Raw genomic sequence first — 18525 nt, 5'->3', positions numbered from 1 at the left:
AAGACATGGGTTAACTTAGCTGATGCTTTTATGGGGCAATATCAATATGTTAAAGGCTTAGCCCCAAAACGTCATGACCTTCAAAGGATAAGAATGAAAACTACTGAGAGCTTTAAAGAATATGCCCTAAGATGGAGAGGAGTGGCAGCACAAGTTCAACCTCCTTTATTAGAAGAAGAAATATCATATATGTTTCACGATTCTCTTCCAGCTCCTTTCTTTGAGTTAATGTTGGGAAAGTCGACGAATAACTTCAAGGATCTTATGACAGCTGGAGAGTTAATTGAGGATGCAATCAGCAAAGGAAACTTGAAAGACACTTCTAAAAACCCAACCGATCAAAAGGAACAAACTGATGAGGTGAATGAATGTTACGTCCAGAGCTCTCAAAGCCGTAAAAGAAAAGGGGCAGTCGGTTACTCGAGATATCCAAAAAAAGTCCCAAGATCGAAAAATGCTTTGAAAGTGTTCCAAACTCCTATCTCAGATCTATATCCCCATTTGATTGAAGGTCAATACCTCACACCGAGGCCAGTGAAAGTGCAACCAGACCCTTTTGCTCATAGCTATGATCAAGATAGTGTCTGTGATTTCCACTTGGGGGCATTGGGACATTCTACGGGAAACTGTAGGCCGCTGTTAAAGGAGATAGAGATGCTTGTGGCAAATGGGACGTTAACAGAGGAATTGGTGGAACAGTGGATGACGAGCTTGAGTAGGGCATCAAAGAACAATATGTAACATCCGTTTGAGTTAAGTACCACGACATTAGATGGGTAATGGGGCATCCTAATTAGGAAGAGATCATTTTATTCATTATGGAGCTTTATTTCATTTGCAACATCATGTTTGAACTTGTTTTTCATCCTTTCTCAGTTTTTTTTTATAATGATGTTTAAATAAATTCATGTTACTTTGAGGATGGTGAGCATTGAATCGAATTTGCAACTTGAAATTCTTTGAATATCAACTGAATTGAAAACTCTGTAAATGATTAGAGTTATAAATCTTTGACAAGATGACAAGGTTGAAACCTGATAAAACAAAGACCTTTACCTTATCTCCAGAAGATACAATCGAACACCATACCCTTCTATTGCAGGGACCGATATAGCCTTATTCTATCATAAGGATACGAACAAGAGGCTTGGTATTCAGGTATGTATACGAGCGGACAACATGGGGCATCTTTTGTGTATGATGTTACAAAACCAACTAGATTTCACTTTTGTTGATGATGTTCAAGGATGATTATGATCTTTACAGATGGAATAGTCAGGTAGGTGAATCTAGTTTAGGTCAGTTGCTTGGAAATTGAACTCTAACGATGAGATTTTCTGACTTTCAACAACACCTAGACTATGACAGGTTCTTCTTGACAAGCTTAGGAAATTGGATCCGTATACCCAGATTATAATATTATATGTATACAATAAAGCTTGAGTTGTCCCTCTAGAGCAATTGGTTAAACGCCCCGGCTTTATGGATATAATTCAGCTAGCCTGATAAAAATGATTATATTATATGTATACAATAAAGCTGAGCTATTCCGCTAAAGAAATTGGTTATAGAGGAAACTCGAAAGCCCTGGCTTTATGAATAGATTATATTCAAACCATGACCTTGATCGGGTACCTGGCAATTCGGTGTATGCTCCACTGTGATTGTCAAGTCAAAGACTTTGTGATGAGATGAACCCTTCAGCTAGCCCGATAAAGGCAAATTACAATAAAGCTGAATTCAGCTAGCCAGACAATGGCAAATTTTATGAATAAGGAGTTTCGGTAAAGATGGACTAAGGGAGTTAAGGAACACCTGTTATAGTCAATTTCACACGAGCACTCATAAATTTCATTTTTAGATCGATATTTCTGCACTGCCTTCGTTAGAGGAGTCTATGAAGCTTGAACAAATGGAAGATTGCAGAGAACTGAAATAGAAGTTTTCTAGAAAATCTAGTAATTGATTATGCTAGTTACGCCATTTTGTCCGTATCCGATTAAAAATACCAAGCCAGAAGGAGGGGCATGTTGTGATGTTCACAAGGACCGAGAAAGAAATGTAAGTTTGTTGGCCGAAACCTTAAAAAATAGGAAGCCAACCTGAAGCCAACCCATCAATTTTGACACTTGTCAAAGAGTTATAACTCTGAAAAATTAAATAGTTATTGATTCTTTTGATATTTTTTGAACTCATGTTTATGATTTGATTTGATTGTGAGCCTGAAGTAAGGGGTAATATTTTATAAAATTCTTTCATTCTTTGATCCCTATAATAAGAGAAAAGGGAAAAACATTTTCAAACATGACATTTCAAGTGTGAAAGATCCTTGAAGCTTGTGAGACTTATTATTCCTCTATTGGAGAAAAGGAATAAGCAATGCCAGAACATGAAGCATTCCACGATCTTGAAGTAGATGGTCCAAGAGAACAAAATGAATGAAGAATGAAACTTATAATATTTCCTTATGACGTTGTCAGTAACCCGCCAAGAAGAAGATGGTCTCGTTATTCAGAAGGGGCATTTATCACAGCTTGTATAAAATGCAAGACATTTTGTTAGAAGAATTGACCACTTTTTAAGTGTTTATGACAATGTGAAGAGACGCCTTCAAGATACTTGACAACACCACTGTGAAGTGACACCATAATGAGAACATTCAAGTTAGGATATGTTGGGCACAAAGAAATCCATGAGTACCCACTTTGGGGGCATGACCAGAAACCCAGATCATGTTGGGATGACAAGATTTAGACCAAGAAGATATTGAGAATGAGTCTCACAACTTGAAATGTCAGGGGCAGACCATGAATTTGAGCAGAGCTTACCTTGTAAAGCAAACCAACCGAGCATCAATCAAAGGTAGGTCCTGAAAGAACAATTCAGAAAGCATAATTGAGCCAAGGACGAAAATGGGGCAACACAGTCGTATTTCTGACCATAGCAAGAAGTTGAGAAAGAAAATGTTTTCTCTGAAATGAAGATAAAAGACTGAGACGACAAGAAGATGGAAGAAGATCAGAGGACTCGTCAAAAATGCAAGTTGGAAACTATGAGTTGTTGCATGAGCGTCTAAAGCAAACCCTTGAAAGAATGATCAAGTAGAAGAAGATCGAGCTTACCATTCTGAAGCCAAGTGAAGATTGATTCAACATTTATGCATTCAAGAAAACATCATTTGCATAAAAGAAAATGTATTACACTAATACATTTAATTGCATTAGTGTTTCATGCATAAACACATGATTTTGACAGATTTTCCAGTGAAAAGAGAAGATGCAGGATGTTAAAATCTCGACGATTGAAAGGGAGAATTCAAACTTTCAACGCAGGGAATCATGTTTAGAGTGGCAGAACCTGAAGAACAGAGAGGTCTAATCCACAGAAGAAACATTACTCTGAAGTGATGACCATCAGATATAGAAGAAAAACAGGGATGTTCGTGTATGAAGAGAGGAATCACTCGATTAAAGTGACTTGTACACAGGAGATTGGGGCAAAGTCAAGCCTTCACGGAAGAGTAGTGAAGCAAATCCATTTGTAAAACTTCACCGAAGAGTAGTGAAGCACCATCTTAAGCCTTCACGGAAGAGTAGTGAAGCAAATCCATCTGTAAGCCTTTAGAGCAAGATGATAAGTCCTTCGGGCCATCCATAAAACCTTCGGGTAGGATGATTTTACATGAATTTGAAAATGAAAATTATGTTTTAAGAAGATGAAATTTTTGAAAACGAAGAATGCGATTTTCAAAATTTCATAATTTATAAGTCCGTCGGGCTATCAGTAAGTCTTTCGAGCTTGATGTTTAAATACTTCGGGTCATCTGTAAGCCTTTAGAGCAAGATGATAAGTCCTTCGGGCCATCTGTAAAACCTTCGGGTAGGATGTTTTCACATGAATTTGAAAATGAAAAAACGATGTTTTGAGAAGATGAAACTTTTGAAAACAAAGAATGCGATTTTCAAAATTTCACAATTTATAAGTCCTTCGGGCCATCAGTAAGTCTTTCGAGCATGATGATTAAATCCTTCGGGTAACTGGTAAGCCTTCACGGAAGAGTAGTGAAGCAAATTCATCAGTAAGTCTTTCGAGCATGATAATTAAATCCTTTGGGTAATTTTTAAGCCTTCACCGAAGAGTAGTGAAGCAAACCCATCAGTAAGTCTTTCGAGCATGATAATTAAATCCTTCGGGTAATTTTTAAGCCTTCACGGAAGAGCAGTGAAGCAAATCCGTCAGTAAGTCTTTTGAGCATGATGATGAAATCCTTCGGGTCATCCATAAGACCTTCGGGTAGGATATTTTCACACCAAGATGATAAGTCCTCCGGGCCATTTTAAGCCTTCTCGAGTACAAAAAAGTTGATCAATTGATTAAAAGAAAATGCACACGAGAAGTCATTAACAGATTCAAAGTCCCAGGAAACGATAGGTTCAGATGGCAGTTTAACCTTTGAAGTTGAGCCTTCATGGAAGAATAGTGAAGCAGAATCACACCAGAAGATTGTTCGAGTTCTACTCCCTGAAGTAATAGGGAGCAAACCCTTTTTTTTAGAAGATTGTTCGAGTTCCGTAATCCCTGAACAAGAGGGAGCGGACCCGTCATTTGAAGATTTTTCAAGTTTCAGTTATCCCGAAGTAATAGTGGAATGGTTTAATCGTTTGAAGTTCTCATGACCGGACAAATTCGATCATCTTTTGATCTTTGCTCTATTCTCATTACATGATAATGAGCAAAGAGGGGCAACTGTAGATACTCGATTTGTCCGGGGCTAGGTGGGAGCAGACCTGAAGCATACCAGTTGAAGGCCCAACTCAAGCCCAGTAACCCTGCAGAGCAATTTCCAACCCATGTGAATACTCCCTGGAAAATAAAAAAAATTGGTTATCGGGAGTTAACAAAAAAAAAGGGTTTCGGTTTTCATAGGATAGAGGAGGATTTAAAATTGGAGAGTGGGCAGTTCTCAAGGGAAAAAAAGGAAGCATTACTGGCATTGGGAATTTTTTCAAGGCATCACAAACAAGGAAAAGAGGAGAACACACAAAGAGAGGGGGGAACTGGCAGAGTCTAAGAGCCAATCTTCTACTTCTCAAGAGAAACCCGAGTACTCTTTTTCATCTATTTCTCTGTCCATCATTTATATTTCTTAATCTATTTTAGCTTCGATTAGCTTTCGCTCTACTTTTATGAGTTGTGTTTGTTACGATTTCATTTCTTTACGACGAACATTCTTCTTTCTTTTCGATGTTTTAGCTACTGGAGAGAAATGGATTTGAGTTTTATTTGTTGGGTTTTGTCTTATTTGCTACATGACATTGCGTTTCGGTGATATGTTTCCTTATCGTTTTATCGATTTACATTTTGCATGTCAACGATCAGTGTGATGTATACGCTTGTAACCACATAAGGCTGGGAAATTATGAAATCTGTTCATATTATATTCTTTATCCCTCCCGGGTTTTTGTTAGTCCAGTAAAACACTTCAAGCACTCTTTATCAACTTGTAAAATACTGGCTTGAAAACATGTTCTACTATATTCTTTCACTGTTAAAAAATGTGCATGATTTGTCTTATATAAACGCATTTTGTTTTGATCCTGTGTTCTTTTCTTCCCCACCTTGCGTTTTTCTGAGTCCCATTATGCATATGGGTTCAACTCTAGAGAATCTAATAAGCCTTAATGAGTCAGTGTTACTAGGATAGCTTTGTTAAGCTTTCAGTCAAAGAGTCTATGTATTGGGACTAGGGAGGTGACTGTGTCTAGGCTTTTGAACTGTTATTTCTTCAAAGAGTATTACTCGAGTAAAAATACACTGGAGCTGACGGGTTTGTGAACAAGAATGAAAGTAAGAGCTGAGGCAGGATAATGAGGTTTAAAAAGTACAGCTTTTCATCGTCTATTCTAGTCTTTGGAGGAAACAATGCTTGGGAAATGGGAACTAGCTATCATGGAGTCTGCTATTGTGGAATCTCGTTCATAAACCATAACATTTGGGTCACTCTTTTGGTATGGAAACATGTCAGGACTCTCATACTGAGTTGGTTTGGGCTTGGTTCTATTTCTCTCTTACTATCTCTCTTTATATATATATATATATATATATTGCTAGTTACTAAAAAGTAACAGCTTAATTTTTTTTCTCTCTTCGGTCATTCTTAGTATGCGATAATAAAGTATTAGTTGACACTTTGTGTTCTGATTTCCTTGCTTGCCATGCAAAGTTTCATATTTACATTGATGAAAGCAACATATCATCTTTCTACAGACATGCTTGTTGGGATCTTTGTGCATATGGTTTATATATTTTGCATATGTATATTTACGAACTGCATGCATCATTTTGCACAACTTGCATGATATTTTTAATCATAATATTTGTTTAATTAATTTTTGCATGACATCCTTTTTGCATAATTTGTATGATGCCCTCATGCGCATAACTCGACTTATAAATACATAATCAGACTAAGGGTAATACCCTTTTAATTTAAAATTGTCTTGAGTGGCTTGTCTTAACTGATTAGAGAGCCGTTTTGACGATTTTAAATTAAAAGTGTATCCCGAAAGTGAAACCAAAAAAATTGATTTGTCACCTAAAATTTGGGAATGAAAGAAAAGGAAATGTTCGTTTATTTAAATTTATCGAGAAAAGGTTGTTATAGCTTTTAAGATCTGGTCTCGATATTTGTAAATAATCGAACATTCTTTATCTTTCTAAAACGACTTGGTAATTTCAATTTAATTTATTTGAGTGCTTTTGAATGTTTTCAAATTTACATCTTTGTTTTATGGGATCAAAAGTCAAATTAAGTTCGAATTTCTAAAGTTCATTGCAAAGACATTAATTAATCGACTAGGTACCGATTTAGGGCGTTGTGGGGGTGCTAATCCTTCCCCACGCGTAACCGACTCCCGAACTCATTTTTTGGTAACGCAGACCTCAATTTGTTGTTTTAATTAAAAGTAATTTTTATTTAAAATGACAACATTTTTGGGTGCCCAATCACACCCTAATCAAGGATTGGTGGCGACTCTTTGAACTGTATTTTTTTTTATCGTAAAGGAAATTCAAAATTTTTCGAAACGAAAGGTCTTTTAAATCGCATTTGTTTTTTAAATTAAAATGAGATAATTTAGAATTAATGTGGTTTTCAAAATCTCACCTTTCAAGAAAAATCGTTTCAACAAGGTCCAATGAGAAAACGACTGTTACTACCCCAGAATCTACAACACCCTAACGAAGGCACTTGAAAACAAAAATTTGAAATGATAATGGAAGAATTGAATGAGTTGAAAACTGCCCAAGACCAAACTGTCAATTTGATCCCAGAGGAAAGAAACCCTTTGGTCCCTTAATTATTAGTTGATATATATCTTGCCAATTTTAAGCTACCAAATGAAGTATATGATGGCACTAAGGACCTGAATCACTTATCACAGTATAATACCTATATGGATCTCCAGGAGTTTCTGATGAGTTTAAATGCAAAGTCTTCCCAACCACCCTTCGTATAGGCATCAGAAATCGTATTATTCCCCTCCTCCTAATTTTATTTATGATTTTAGAGGATTATCGCAACATTTTGTAGGATACTTCTTGGCCAATACGTTCATTCCTATGTCTAGAGTGACCCTCTTTACAAGAGCCACGTGAATCTATTCGCGATTATACCTTACGGTTCAATGGAGCCACTCATAACATTCAAGGGCTAAATGATGATTTAGATAATACATATTTGTTTCACCTCGTTTACTATATAAATATAGTCATTATTATTTCAACTTTTTTTATTGTGTTTATAAGTGAACTGAACTGTAATAAAGATCAAATATATTGTCATTCTTAAAAACTCTTAGTTGAGTATTATTATGGGCTTTGACAACAATAATGTATTAAGACTAATGTGTAGTTAATTATGATAAAATAGTCATTGAAATAAAGATGTTAAAAGCAATACATTAGTATATATTAGAGAATAACATATTGAAATGACTAGCATGTTTCTTGGGTTATTATGTGAAATTGACAACATTAATCGTAGTAATAACTATGGATTTGTCCTTTAACTTGAGATCATCATTATCTCAATATCGTGAGTTGTATATTTTGAGACAGATAAACGTCCACAATAACTAGTTATTTTATAAAAATGATATTGAATACATCATAATCATGTAGTTGGATATGATTGATCAATATAAGATTGTAATGACCTTAATTTTTTAGTCAACATTTGGTCATTAACTCAAGCCATGGATTGATCAGCAAGTATGTGTGAATAAAGTCGTTGGATTAAATATAAACCTAATTAGATGAGAATTGAGCTTAATTGGTTCTGAAAATAGGATTTTTTGAGTTAAGAATAACTAAAAGGGTGATTATCCCATTGTTAAAAATCATGATTGATCTCTCATTAATTAAGGTTGTTTTCACGTGGGTTAGAGGAAAAAAGCTTAGGAGTGGCCTCATTTCCCCATCTCCTTTTATATTTTCTTTTATCTTCTTCTCTACTCTTCCTCAAAGAAAACTCCAAAATAATAATCATAAAAAAAAGTAATATTTTGAAGCTTATTCAATCATCCAAGACTGTAAAGGGTAAAATTAACATCCATCATCTCAGGAGCTTAAAAAAAGAGCTCATCATTTCTTCAAGATAGTGGTGTGAATTTAACCTGGGGTTTAAGAGGAAGATTTAAGCTATGAGATCTTAGACAGATCATTTTCTTTTTATTTCTTTGCTCTGAGTTCATTTTCTTACTACTTTTAATCCTTCGTTTAATCTTTGAACCATTTGTATGCAATTGTTACTTAATAAAAGAGGTTAATATTCTTTTCTCTTCTTTTTTTTTTTTTGTCAAAAATAAAGAAGGTTAATGAAAGATAATCAAATGAGCTTTCTTTTGTTGTAAAACCTAAATTAGCACACTTCAGATTTCAAAAATGTTTATTGTGTTTCATAAATTCGGTACTTGGTATGTTTGTATATTGCATGTTGGGTGTTTTGAGTGTTAAAGCATGTTTAAATGAACTTGGTGATGATTTGATGTTAGACGATGACTTGATAATCCAATAAGTCTTAGGAATTAGGATATCAAACCAAGTATTAAGAGGTGTTTTGGTTTGATTTTTTGAACTTTATTATGAGTTTTTTTTAGTATTGATATTGTTCATACAATACCAATATCGTATGAATTTAGCTTTAAAAATATTGATTTTAAACAGTCGTTATCTATATTTATTCATGCAATATTGATATTGTTCATAAAATATTCATACTCTATGGTCCTTCTTTAAGTATTTATATTCTTGTTCAGTATCCGTATTCTCGGTTTAAATATCCATACTATCTAGTTATATTTTTTATAATTATTAATTTAATAATTAATAACAAAATTAAACACAAATTAGAGTATAACGACTTAGTTTTAAATTTAATGTATTAACTTAATTTTATAAAAATATAATATAACGAATTAATCTTGAATTTAAAGACCTTCCCCATAATTAAATCGGCCATAAAAGGAAAAGATAAAGCAATTATGGAAACTACCATTTTCATCCAAAGTGGACCATTTGGATTTATGGTGGTTAGGCGTCACCGTTTAAAACAATGCAAATGCAACTCTCAACTTTATTACTCCCTTTCAACAAAGCTCTGTTTTGCTCTCTTCTCAAACTCATGAACAAAATGGCCGAAAATCTTATGCATGCTCTTCAATATAGCTGCTATGGCGGAGGCGCTGCTGGTTTGAAGGTAATTTCATTCCATTCTCATTATCTACTTTTCTATTATCTTATGGTTTTCTGGATTGAGACACTAGTTCGTTTTTTATGTGGACAACATTTCAATCAAGGTTGATAATCTGGTGCTTATATTGATCAATGGAGGGGTATTTGCTGATATTCTCATTGAATTCAAAATTCTGTTATATAAACTTACGATTGAATGCATCAAAATTATTTGAATGTGGACCGTGAAGAACTAGGTCTTGGGAAATAAACGAGTAATCAAGTAATTTCCCTATAACTATACTAGTAAGAATGCGAAATAAAAGCGGAAAAATAATATCCGAAAATTGATAACGGAGTTCAGCCAATTGTGTTTACGTCTCCGGACTGCTTCAGATCTTTTACTAAGAGAAAATTTACAGGTGTTTACAAAACACTCACTAATCATAAGAAACTCTCTAGTATTTGGAGAAAGAAATGATTTGAGATTTTGGGATGATTTTGAAACTAAATGAGATATGTATTTATAGTTGAAATTTAGGGACTAATCTTTGAAAATATCCTAAAGTACAATGATTAAAGTGAACATCTACCAAACATTTACCAAACTTTACAAAACATTTTTTAAAGTTGATTGCAAACTTTGAAACTAACTTTTAACACTAGGACAGTAGATTTTTCAAGAATGGAAAGAGAAATTGATAATGAGGTGTTGGCCATTTTTATTTGGAAATGTTCTTCCAGTATTTTCGTGCTTGATATCATGTTGATAATAATTTTTATGAGTGTTACAGCATGTTGAAGTCCCCGTCCCCGCTCCGAATCAAGGTGAAGTTTTGCTTAAACTAGAGGCAACTAGTCTAAATCCAGTTGACTGGAAAATACAGAAAGGAATGCTGCGCCCAGTTTTTCCTGTCAAATTTCCCCACATACCTGGTAGTTTTTTTATTTTCATTGTTTGTCTTGAAATATTCTTGCGACTCCTTCATTTTTACTTGGCTAATAGTACTGTGTTAAACTCCCACAGATGGCATTGAGTAATTTAATATCTACCTGATCATTCAACACTGTAATCTAATTTGCTTCCATGTACATATCTGTTTTCTGCTTTACTGGCATTTGTTAACGTGAACTCTATTTGTTAAGGCTATCGTTAAAGCACATACTATTAAGGGATATATCTTTTGTTTATTAACCAACAAAATAATATACTGGTTGGTACGCCTCTTAGTTTGAGCAATTGTGGTTAGCTGATGGTAATTCATGGTACCTATTGCCATTGATTTTTTTTTCCTTTTTGCAGCTACTGATGTGGCAGGAGAAGTCATAAAGGTTGGACCGGGAGTCACAAATTTCAAAGCTGGAGATAAAGTTGTGGGTACGCTTAATCATTTTGTAAGTTCATTCTTCGTTCTTTCTTCAATCAGCATAAAGCTCTGATCTCATAGTAGTTTCTCAACTAGCAAGTCATTAATCATTTTGAGAACAATCAGAAGGGAGATTTCCTCATGAAGAGTGGAATAAACAATAGAATTTCACTAGAGTAACAGATTACTTTTTTGTTTGTATTGATGGTGATGCTCGAGAGAAAATAGGCATTTTGATGTTTGACTGGCCTATTTGTTGGCTTAAGCTATAGGCATATCCCGAGATGCCAGATGTTATATTCTTATTACAACTTGTTAATTTTCATTTCGAGTCATATTGTGTTTAGAGTGTAACCGTCCTGTGTCTATATGACTATCGTCTAAGTGATTTTACTCTCATCATGTGGCCATTTGGCTGGGAGAAAACTAGTTACTATCACTGCAGGTCGGTAGTATGGTGAAATTATCAGCAACTCGGTGTATCATTTTTGCAAATTGCTATGGCTGTATTCTATTATGATTATATTGGCAATGTTAGATTGGAGGTGGACTAGCTGAATTTGCTGTGGCTAAGGAGAGCTTGACGGTTGCAAGGCCTCCAGAAATTCCAGCTGCTGAAGGTGCAGGCTTGCCCATTGCTGGTCTCACAGCTCACCAGGCACTCACCCAGTCTGCTGGGGTCAAGCTTGATGGAAGTGGCAAGCAAGTAAACCTCCTGATTACTGCTGCTTCAGGTGGTGTAGGTCAATATGCAGTTCAACTGGCAAAGCTGGGAAACACGCACGTGACGGCCACTTGCGGGGCTCGTAATATGGATTTAGTCAAGAGCCTCGGAGCAGATGAGGTTCTTGACTACAAGACTCCTGATGGGGTGACACTGAAGAGCCCCTCTGGTCGCAAATATGATGCAGTGATCCACTGTGCGACAGGCATTCCTTGGTCTACCTTTGAGCCTAATCTGAGTGCGAACGGGAAGGTAATAGATATAACTCCTGGTCCTAGAGCTTTGCTAACTTTTGCAATGAAAAAGCTTACCTTTTCAAAGAAGCAGCTGGTTCCAATGATCATAAAGCCTAAGAAGGAGAACCTCGATTATCTAGTGAAGTTGGTGAAAGAAGGGAAGCTTAAGACAATAATTGATTCAAAGTATCCCCCAAGTAAGGCTGAAGAAGCATGGGCTAAGATCATGGATGGCCATGCCACTGGTAAGATAATCGTGGAGCCATAGTTTATGAGACGTGGTTGGCAAGTTTTCTTATTGTGTTGTAAGCTCCGTATCCACATATAATTTTCCTACTTGTTTTCTCAATGACAATTTGGACAATGAATGTTGTCGGGGGTTGGACTTGTATGCGTTTTCAATGTGATTGGGGCCATGGCTTGCCCTATAACAAGAATGTGATGTTTAAAGGGCAAAATGTTTTCTGACTATGAAGACACGATTGAATGTTTCAAAATTTATGTCATGTGAACATAGTCAAAACATATGTCAATTGTTGATGTACAATTTTGTCAAAAGTTGCGGTGAAGGTATCGTTCAATGTGAGCTGTGGGGTTTACAGAAATTGTGTTGGATCGCTTATACATCATATGGTTTGTAATGGGAGATGATGGTATCATTCTGATCAGAAGAGGCTGGCGAGAGAGGCAAAAAAGTCAGAACAGGGGTATATCCGTGAATTTATCCATTTCGAAGTCTGAAGATGAACCCAATGCATATTAAATAATTTAATAAAGCCATACTCTCCTTCCCGCTTTCTCTTAAACGGAAAAGGCTATGATTAAGATGATGCGAGCCGTTCAAAATAATAATTTAATAAAGCCATACTCTCCTTCCCGCTGCTCTCAAGGTACTCTCCTTCCTTGTTTGCATTTTTGCTGCTTCAAAAGTTTAAACAAAGGACATATATTATAGTTTTTCATGATTTCTGCAATGACAGAATGAATATGGAGGTGTACTAGCTGAATTTGCTGTGGCCCAGGAGAATTTGACAGTTTCAAGGCCTCCAGAGGTATCAGCTGATCAAGGTGCAGCTTTGCCGATTGCTGACCTCGCGGCTCACAAGTGCCTCCTCCAGACAGCAGGGTTCGAGTATGACGGAAGTGGCCAGCAAGTAAACCTCCTGATCACCGCTGCTTCGGGTGGCGTAGGTCAATTCGCAGTTCAACTAGCAAAGCTTGGAAACGCACATGTGACGGCCACTTGTGGAGCTCATAACATCGACTTAATCAAAAGTCTGGGAGCCGACGAGGTAGTCGACTACAAGACCCCAGAAGGTGCAGCTCTGAAGAGTCCTTCCGGTCGCAAATACGACACTGTAATCCGCTGCACAGTGGGCTTCCCTTAATCTACTTTTGAGCCTAATTTGAGTGCAAACGGCAAGGTATTCGACATTACTCCTACGCCTAGTGCTTTCATGACTTTTTCTCTGAAGAAGCTTACTTTCTCCAAGAAGCAGCTGGTTCCAATGATTATGACGCCTAGGAAAGAGAAGCTTGATCATCTTGTTAAGATAGTGAAAGAAGGAAAGATTAAAGCAGTAATCGATTCAAAGCATCCTTTAAGCAAGGCCGAGGAGGGTTGGGCAAAGAGCATTAGTGGTCATGCCACCGGGAAGATTATTGTGGAGCCTTAAGTAATTCGATCACTTTCTGTTGATATTCTATTGTATAATTAAGATTTGTGAACATTTGAATTATATGTTACAAGAAAATCTTAAAAGGAGTAATTGTACATGCACTCTAATCAGTAATCATCTACCTGCAAACTTGTAATAGTACCATTGTAATATCATACAGGGCCAGTAGGTCAAATCAAACCAGAGATCTTCATGTTTTCACTTGTTCCTAAACCATATTTACCTGTTTTACAATTGCTTACAACAGACAAGGCAACAACATCCAGTCATGCAATACAATGTTGTTATGCCAGTGCTTGTCAGAGCTGCTTGTCTTCACTCAACCATCTAAGGCTTAAAAGAAAGTTTTCTGAAAGCAGCATTCACTCGTTCCTCTGAAATTGTTTGGTAGTTTTCATAGAAATCTAAAATCTCCATGGAGATGTTTTTCACCTGCAAGTTTCAGTCAAATTTAGTTGACGATGGGAAATAAATTTTCTAAAAAGGCAGCCACTTTTTGGTATTATACATGGATTTAATTCAATGAAGTTGTGTACAAGATGTGCATTTGTGTAACGAAAGAAACCGTAACATTTTAAATCAGATATAGCTTTAAGAAACTCACCACATTCATATCGACGCGAAGCTCTTCAAACCAGGTGGTGGTATCTTTCTCTCGGTATACACTAGCAATGTACATGCAAGCTAAGGCAATCAAATACGGTGGATGTATAAGGACGAGGTCCATTTTGTATGTGTCATTTACAAGTCCCCTGTGTTTCAAAAAAACCCAAAAACACGTTTTTAGCATAACTTTGAAGAAGGATAAGGAGAAGATTGCAACAAATTTAGACCAAATTGTTGATCACAAACACGACATGCACATTAGTGCAGCTTCCATCCAGTCCGATGTTACCTATCTTTACATGCAAGAAACCATGCATCTTGATATACATGATGATGATCTCAGTCTCTTGTGGACACAATGTTGACAACCAACTACATATTCCAAAATTTCCATCCACAACTGTGGTTCAGATAAAACAGTTTTCTTAAATACGTCGCCTAATTCTACCTCTATCAACTTCGATTCTCAGTTTCTCAATCTAGAAATATTAAAGAAGTGGCCAGCGTCAAGTACAACTCAACAGTAACAGAAAGAAAGACAACGTGATCAAAATTCCCTCTGCCAGCTTTACATGCACTATAGCACTAACATGATCCTATATAAATCTCATAGGCTAGTTATTTAAAAATCTCATTAATCTCAAATGTCAAAATATTGAAACTCAATGTAGTCTCATATCAAGCTAAGTACCATCTTTTTATGTTAGATAAAAGTTTCCATCAAACAATTGCAGTCCTTATCTTTGATCCTAACCATCAAAGTTCAACAGTACTTCATACATATCTACTTGTGTATGGGTGTCCGTGCTTATGTATTATCCATCATGATCCATGTCAAGGGTAAAGCCGTGAATTTTTATATTGGGTCTTGGGATAAGAAATGATCAAATTATATAATACTATATATTTTTTTTTCTAGGAGGGGGAATTTTATCCTTTTTTTAGGAAGATAATAATGAAAAACCTAGTGCACCTGGACTAGCCGGGGGGATGAGGCCCCGTAGCCTTGCTTGCCCCTGGCCAATGCATAGTGCTGGCAATGCCAAAGGCAAAATACTTTCGGTGGCTCCTTTTTACAACTTTAAGAACCATGGGAAAATGTGGAGAATTTTAGGGCATATTCTGACATGGATAAAATATTTTGAACTTCAAAAGTGACTGATGTTAGAATTTTGACACTTACCAAGACAATTGAGTCATATTCATATCGTTGATGCCTGCATCCTGCAACAACCTGCCAGGATGAGAGGAATAATTTAAACTTGAAGTAGCTTGGTTCCAAAGAATTTGTTATCACAAATATCTTAAAGTTGTATCTGAGCTGTAAATTAGTAGATCTCTATAGTGTACAAAAGTATTTACAAAATGCTAACCGGATTCTACAGAACAAATTTATCAATATCTTGCAATTATGTCACTAGGAAACTGAAAAAGATTTAAAATAACAATAGAAAGAAGTGGGGATAATGAGAAAAGTTAAAGCTTAAGATAAAAATAGATACAATGACCTTAGAGGACACTACCTCTAATATAGACTGGAGTTATTAAGGCAAAGAATATCATTTCATTGATCCACCTTATTCCTTTCTATTACCAACTCTAAACCGTTAACCATGCAAAAGATTATGATGCAAATTAAAATATAACTACAGACGCATAAAGATTTTGACAAAGATAAAAAACTTACTGAACTAATGTGCGGTAAGGATGAAATACAACTAAATAATAGTTGAGTGCTTCTAAAATCTTCATTTCCATTTCAAGTATATCTTTGATTTCATATCTATACTTCTCATCAGAATCTGTAAAGAAAAAAAGGGAAGGATTGGAATAAACAACCAAATATCTTGGAAGTTCAAAGGATTAATCAATCAAATTACAGATAAGTGATTACTTAATTTTTTTATGTAAAATACAAGAAGTCTAGCCTGCACTGTGCTTTCTTCTGCCTTGGATGCCAAATATAAGCAAGTAGGAGCAACAAGACGTGGATCATATTCACTCATACTCTTTCTGAAAGAAAAATGAAAAACTATGGTTCACGATTCACACTGTAAGGAGTAAAATGGACACTTAATTTACATCAATGCATCTCTATCCCATCTGGGTGCGATAAGAATAATGAGCTTAATGCCTAATTTTGTATGGGCAATTGATAGTAAACATCAAATGAAAATGATTGTTCATGTGAAGCAGCAGCAACTGATGCAGGCCTAACGATCAACATAATTGAAAAGAACTGGATAATTAAGGCATGTGAATTCTCAAATTGAATCATGTTAAAAAAACTGAATCATGTCGTTGAATTCACAAGAATCCATAGCTAGATAAAAAACAATGAAAGTAAATAAGAGAATAGGTTACGAGCTGCTTGTCATCAATGACCAACATGACCTTTTACATAACCATATTATTAAACTAGGGAAAATACCTGGTATAGACACGTCTCATATATGCAACTGCAGTTGCTACAACCCTGAAAAGAATTTTTTGTGAATCAAATTTGTAATGACAACAAGTTACGCTAAAATCATTATGCAAAGAAACATACTAGAGTCACTGATTTTCCAGGAAAAAAGTGTCTCATAAAGGAGAGGTAAAGCTGTTTAAGCATGATATCATGTTAAGGATACATAATCTCCGCAAACCTTTCTGTTAGCGAACTTCTGGTCATAATTTGCTACAATTTCCCATGGAGCATCATGTGACTAACCTTTCTCATAAGGAAGCCATTACTTTATACATGATAGGTTTAAGTACAGATCACTTTGACAACCCAATATAAGAGGTTTGTAAATGAGCGTTATGAATGTCATTATGTCTAATCATCACACAAAATCAGTAATATGGCAGAGATAATAAAGTACATAATCAGAAACCTATGCATTCTCATTTTTAAGTTGACTCATAGATCTTTAGCAAGTGATTGTAAAAGATGTTCAGCCATTAGATAGTCAAGTTCAGTCTAGGATAGCACTATAAGACAGCTAGGACATAGAATAAATGTCAGCAGCACAAAAGCATAATATCAGCTGAATGAAAAAGAGATATTATAATCACATCGGCAGCTGAACCAGTTCAGATCCACCAATAAATGCCATAAGACATTACCAGCATAAGAAACCACAGCAGTATATACAATTATACATAATATAGAAAGGAAATGTAAAGATAAAAGTCATTGATGCCACCACTAAATGTAAAGGTCCATCATTAGTAAACAGAAAGGTCATTCTTAAAAACCCGAAGACAAGATCAAACCTTTGTCTCACTTTAACAAATTGAGCCAGTTTCTGAATACCTAAGAAAGTTTCAAAGAAACAAAAAAAGCATGAAATTGCGAACTTTAATGGGGAAGTTAAATGGAACAAATAGCTTTCTACTACACCACCAATTTACTTTTATAGTTCTAGCTAAAATAAAAATGCCGCAAAGTAAATTTTAGTACAGAAAAAAAAGCTCAGATTAGTAATCTTCTTTTATTGGTAGACTCGTTTGATATCCATGTTAAAAACAAAACATTAAAGCTATATTAAAAATAAAGGGGCCTATGATTCTTGAAACACTTCCTTGGTGACAAAATCTGAAGTAAAAACGGAACAATTATTATTATTATTTCTTTGGTTCTGCAATATGATTACATGCTTCTGATTTCGAGAACCCATATGCGAAATTACAAACTCCGTTAGATTAATAACATGTAAAAATGAAAGATTACATCAAAACGAACAAACCAAAATTTTAAGCAAAACCCAAAATTTACAAAGAAAAGTAGAAAGAACCTGAATCAAGATCCACACGAAAAGGAAGGCAATAATTGAGAAAGGGAACCTACAATTCGTCATGTGCATCTTAACGAGCTTAAATTCTTCAAGGGTTATGCCTTTATCTTTATCTTGCTGATGTACCACATCCACCTCTTCCGGGTCCAAAAACTGCTCGCTGCACAAACAAGATTAAATCAACCGATAAAAAAAATTAATAAAGTCAACATACAAAAAAAATGAAACAATTTAAAAGCAGACAATGGGTTGCAAAATCATTAAGGGTATATTTCGATTGTTACAAGTGAGAAGAAGTCCAGAAATTGGCCGCCATTTTCTCTTCTTTTTTCTTGTTCCGAGAGCTGAATCGTATATATTCGTATTCGTGCTTATTTATAACTTGTTTTGAGTTTTCCA

At 35.5% G+C, this 18525-nt stretch overlaps 2 protein-coding genes, 1 long non-coding RNA gene and 1 pseudogene across 4 annotated transcripts in view; 2 read left to right on the top strand and 2 right to left on the bottom strand.

Moving 5' to 3' along the window:
* LOC120161346 overlaps positions 1-12547 on the bottom strand; it is a 22706-nt gene extending 10159 nt beyond the window's left edge. The window contains exons 1-2 of the long non-coding RNA XR_005519476.1: positions 12538-12547; positions 11474-11479 (exon numbers count right to left, since the gene is read on the bottom strand). This is a non-coding gene — a long non-coding RNA (uncharacterized LOC120161346). The remainder of the gene's footprint in view (positions 1-11473; positions 11480-12537) is intronic.
* Positions 9656-15889, top strand: LOC120161337 (chloroplast envelope quinone oxidoreductase homolog). Its single transcript, XM_039171612.1, has 6 exons — positions 9656-9757; positions 10527-10668; positions 11036-11127; positions 11638-12337; positions 14267-14268; positions 15879-15889. The coding sequence occupies exons 1-4, from the start codon at positions 9683-9685 to the stop codon at positions 12325-12327; spliced, it is 999 nt and encodes a 332-aa protein (XP_039027543.1). The 5' UTR covers positions 9656-9682; the 3' UTR covers positions 12328-12337; positions 14267-14268; positions 15879-15889.
* LOC120161110 lies at positions 12700-13735 on the top strand (annotated as a pseudogene).
* On the bottom strand, positions 13836-18525 carry LOC120161338 (cyclin-C1-2-like). Of its 2 annotated transcripts, XM_039171613.1 has the most exons (9): positions 18411-18525; positions 18180-18286; positions 17606-17645; positions 16776-16820; positions 16239-16357; positions 16032-16146; positions 15528-15578; positions 14343-14490; positions 13836-14170 (listed from the first exon to the last, which is right to left on the bottom strand). In XM_039171613.1, exons 1-9 carry the CDS (start codon positions 18440-18442, stop codon positions 14066-14068), a joined length of 762 nt encoding a protein of 253 aa, XP_039027544.1. In that variant the 5' UTR covers positions 18443-18525; the 3' UTR covers positions 13836-14065. The 2 variants fall into 2 exon arrangements, with proteins under 2 accessions (XP_039027544.1, XP_039027545.1); XM_039171614.1 differs by lacking the exon at positions 15528-15578.

Source organism: Hibiscus syriacus, unplaced genomic scaffold (assembly GCF_006381635.1).
Source record: "Hibiscus syriacus cultivar Baekdansim isolate YM2019G1 unplaced genomic scaffold, ASM638163v2 tig00111398_pilon, whole genome shotgun sequence".
NCBI classification, from domain to species: Eukaryota; Viridiplantae; Streptophyta; class Magnoliopsida; order Malvales; family Malvaceae; genus Hibiscus; species Hibiscus syriacus.
This window is presented reverse-complemented; position numbering and strand designations above follow the sequence as displayed.

Excerpts from the sequence above, each read along its gene's own strand:
- LOC120161337 (XM_039171612.1), top strand. The coding sequence starts at position 9,683 with ATGAACAAAATGGCCGAAAATCTTATGCATGCTCTTCAATATAGCTGC. Across the intron at positions 9,758-10,526 it reads GAGGCGCTGCTGGTTTGAAG|CATGTTGAAGTCCCCGTCCC; the intron begins GTAATTTCATTC and ends TGAGTGTTACAG. Across the intron at positions 11,128-11,637 it reads TGGGTACGCTTAATCATTTT|ATTGGAGGTGGACTAGCTGA; the intron begins GTAAGTTCATTC and ends TGGCAATGTTAG.
- LOC120161338 (XM_039171613.1), bottom strand. The coding sequence starts at position 18,442 with ATGGCGGCCAATTTCTGGACTTCTTCTCACTT. Across the intron at positions 18,287-18,410 it reads TTCTGGACTTCTTCTCACTT|CGAGCAGTTTTTGGACCCGG; the intron begins GTAACAATCGAA and ends TTGTTTGTGCAG. Across the intron at positions 17,646-18,179 it reads TAAGATGCACATGACGAATT|GTATTCAGAAACTGGCTCAA; the intron begins GTAGGTTCCCTT and ends AAACTTTCTTAG.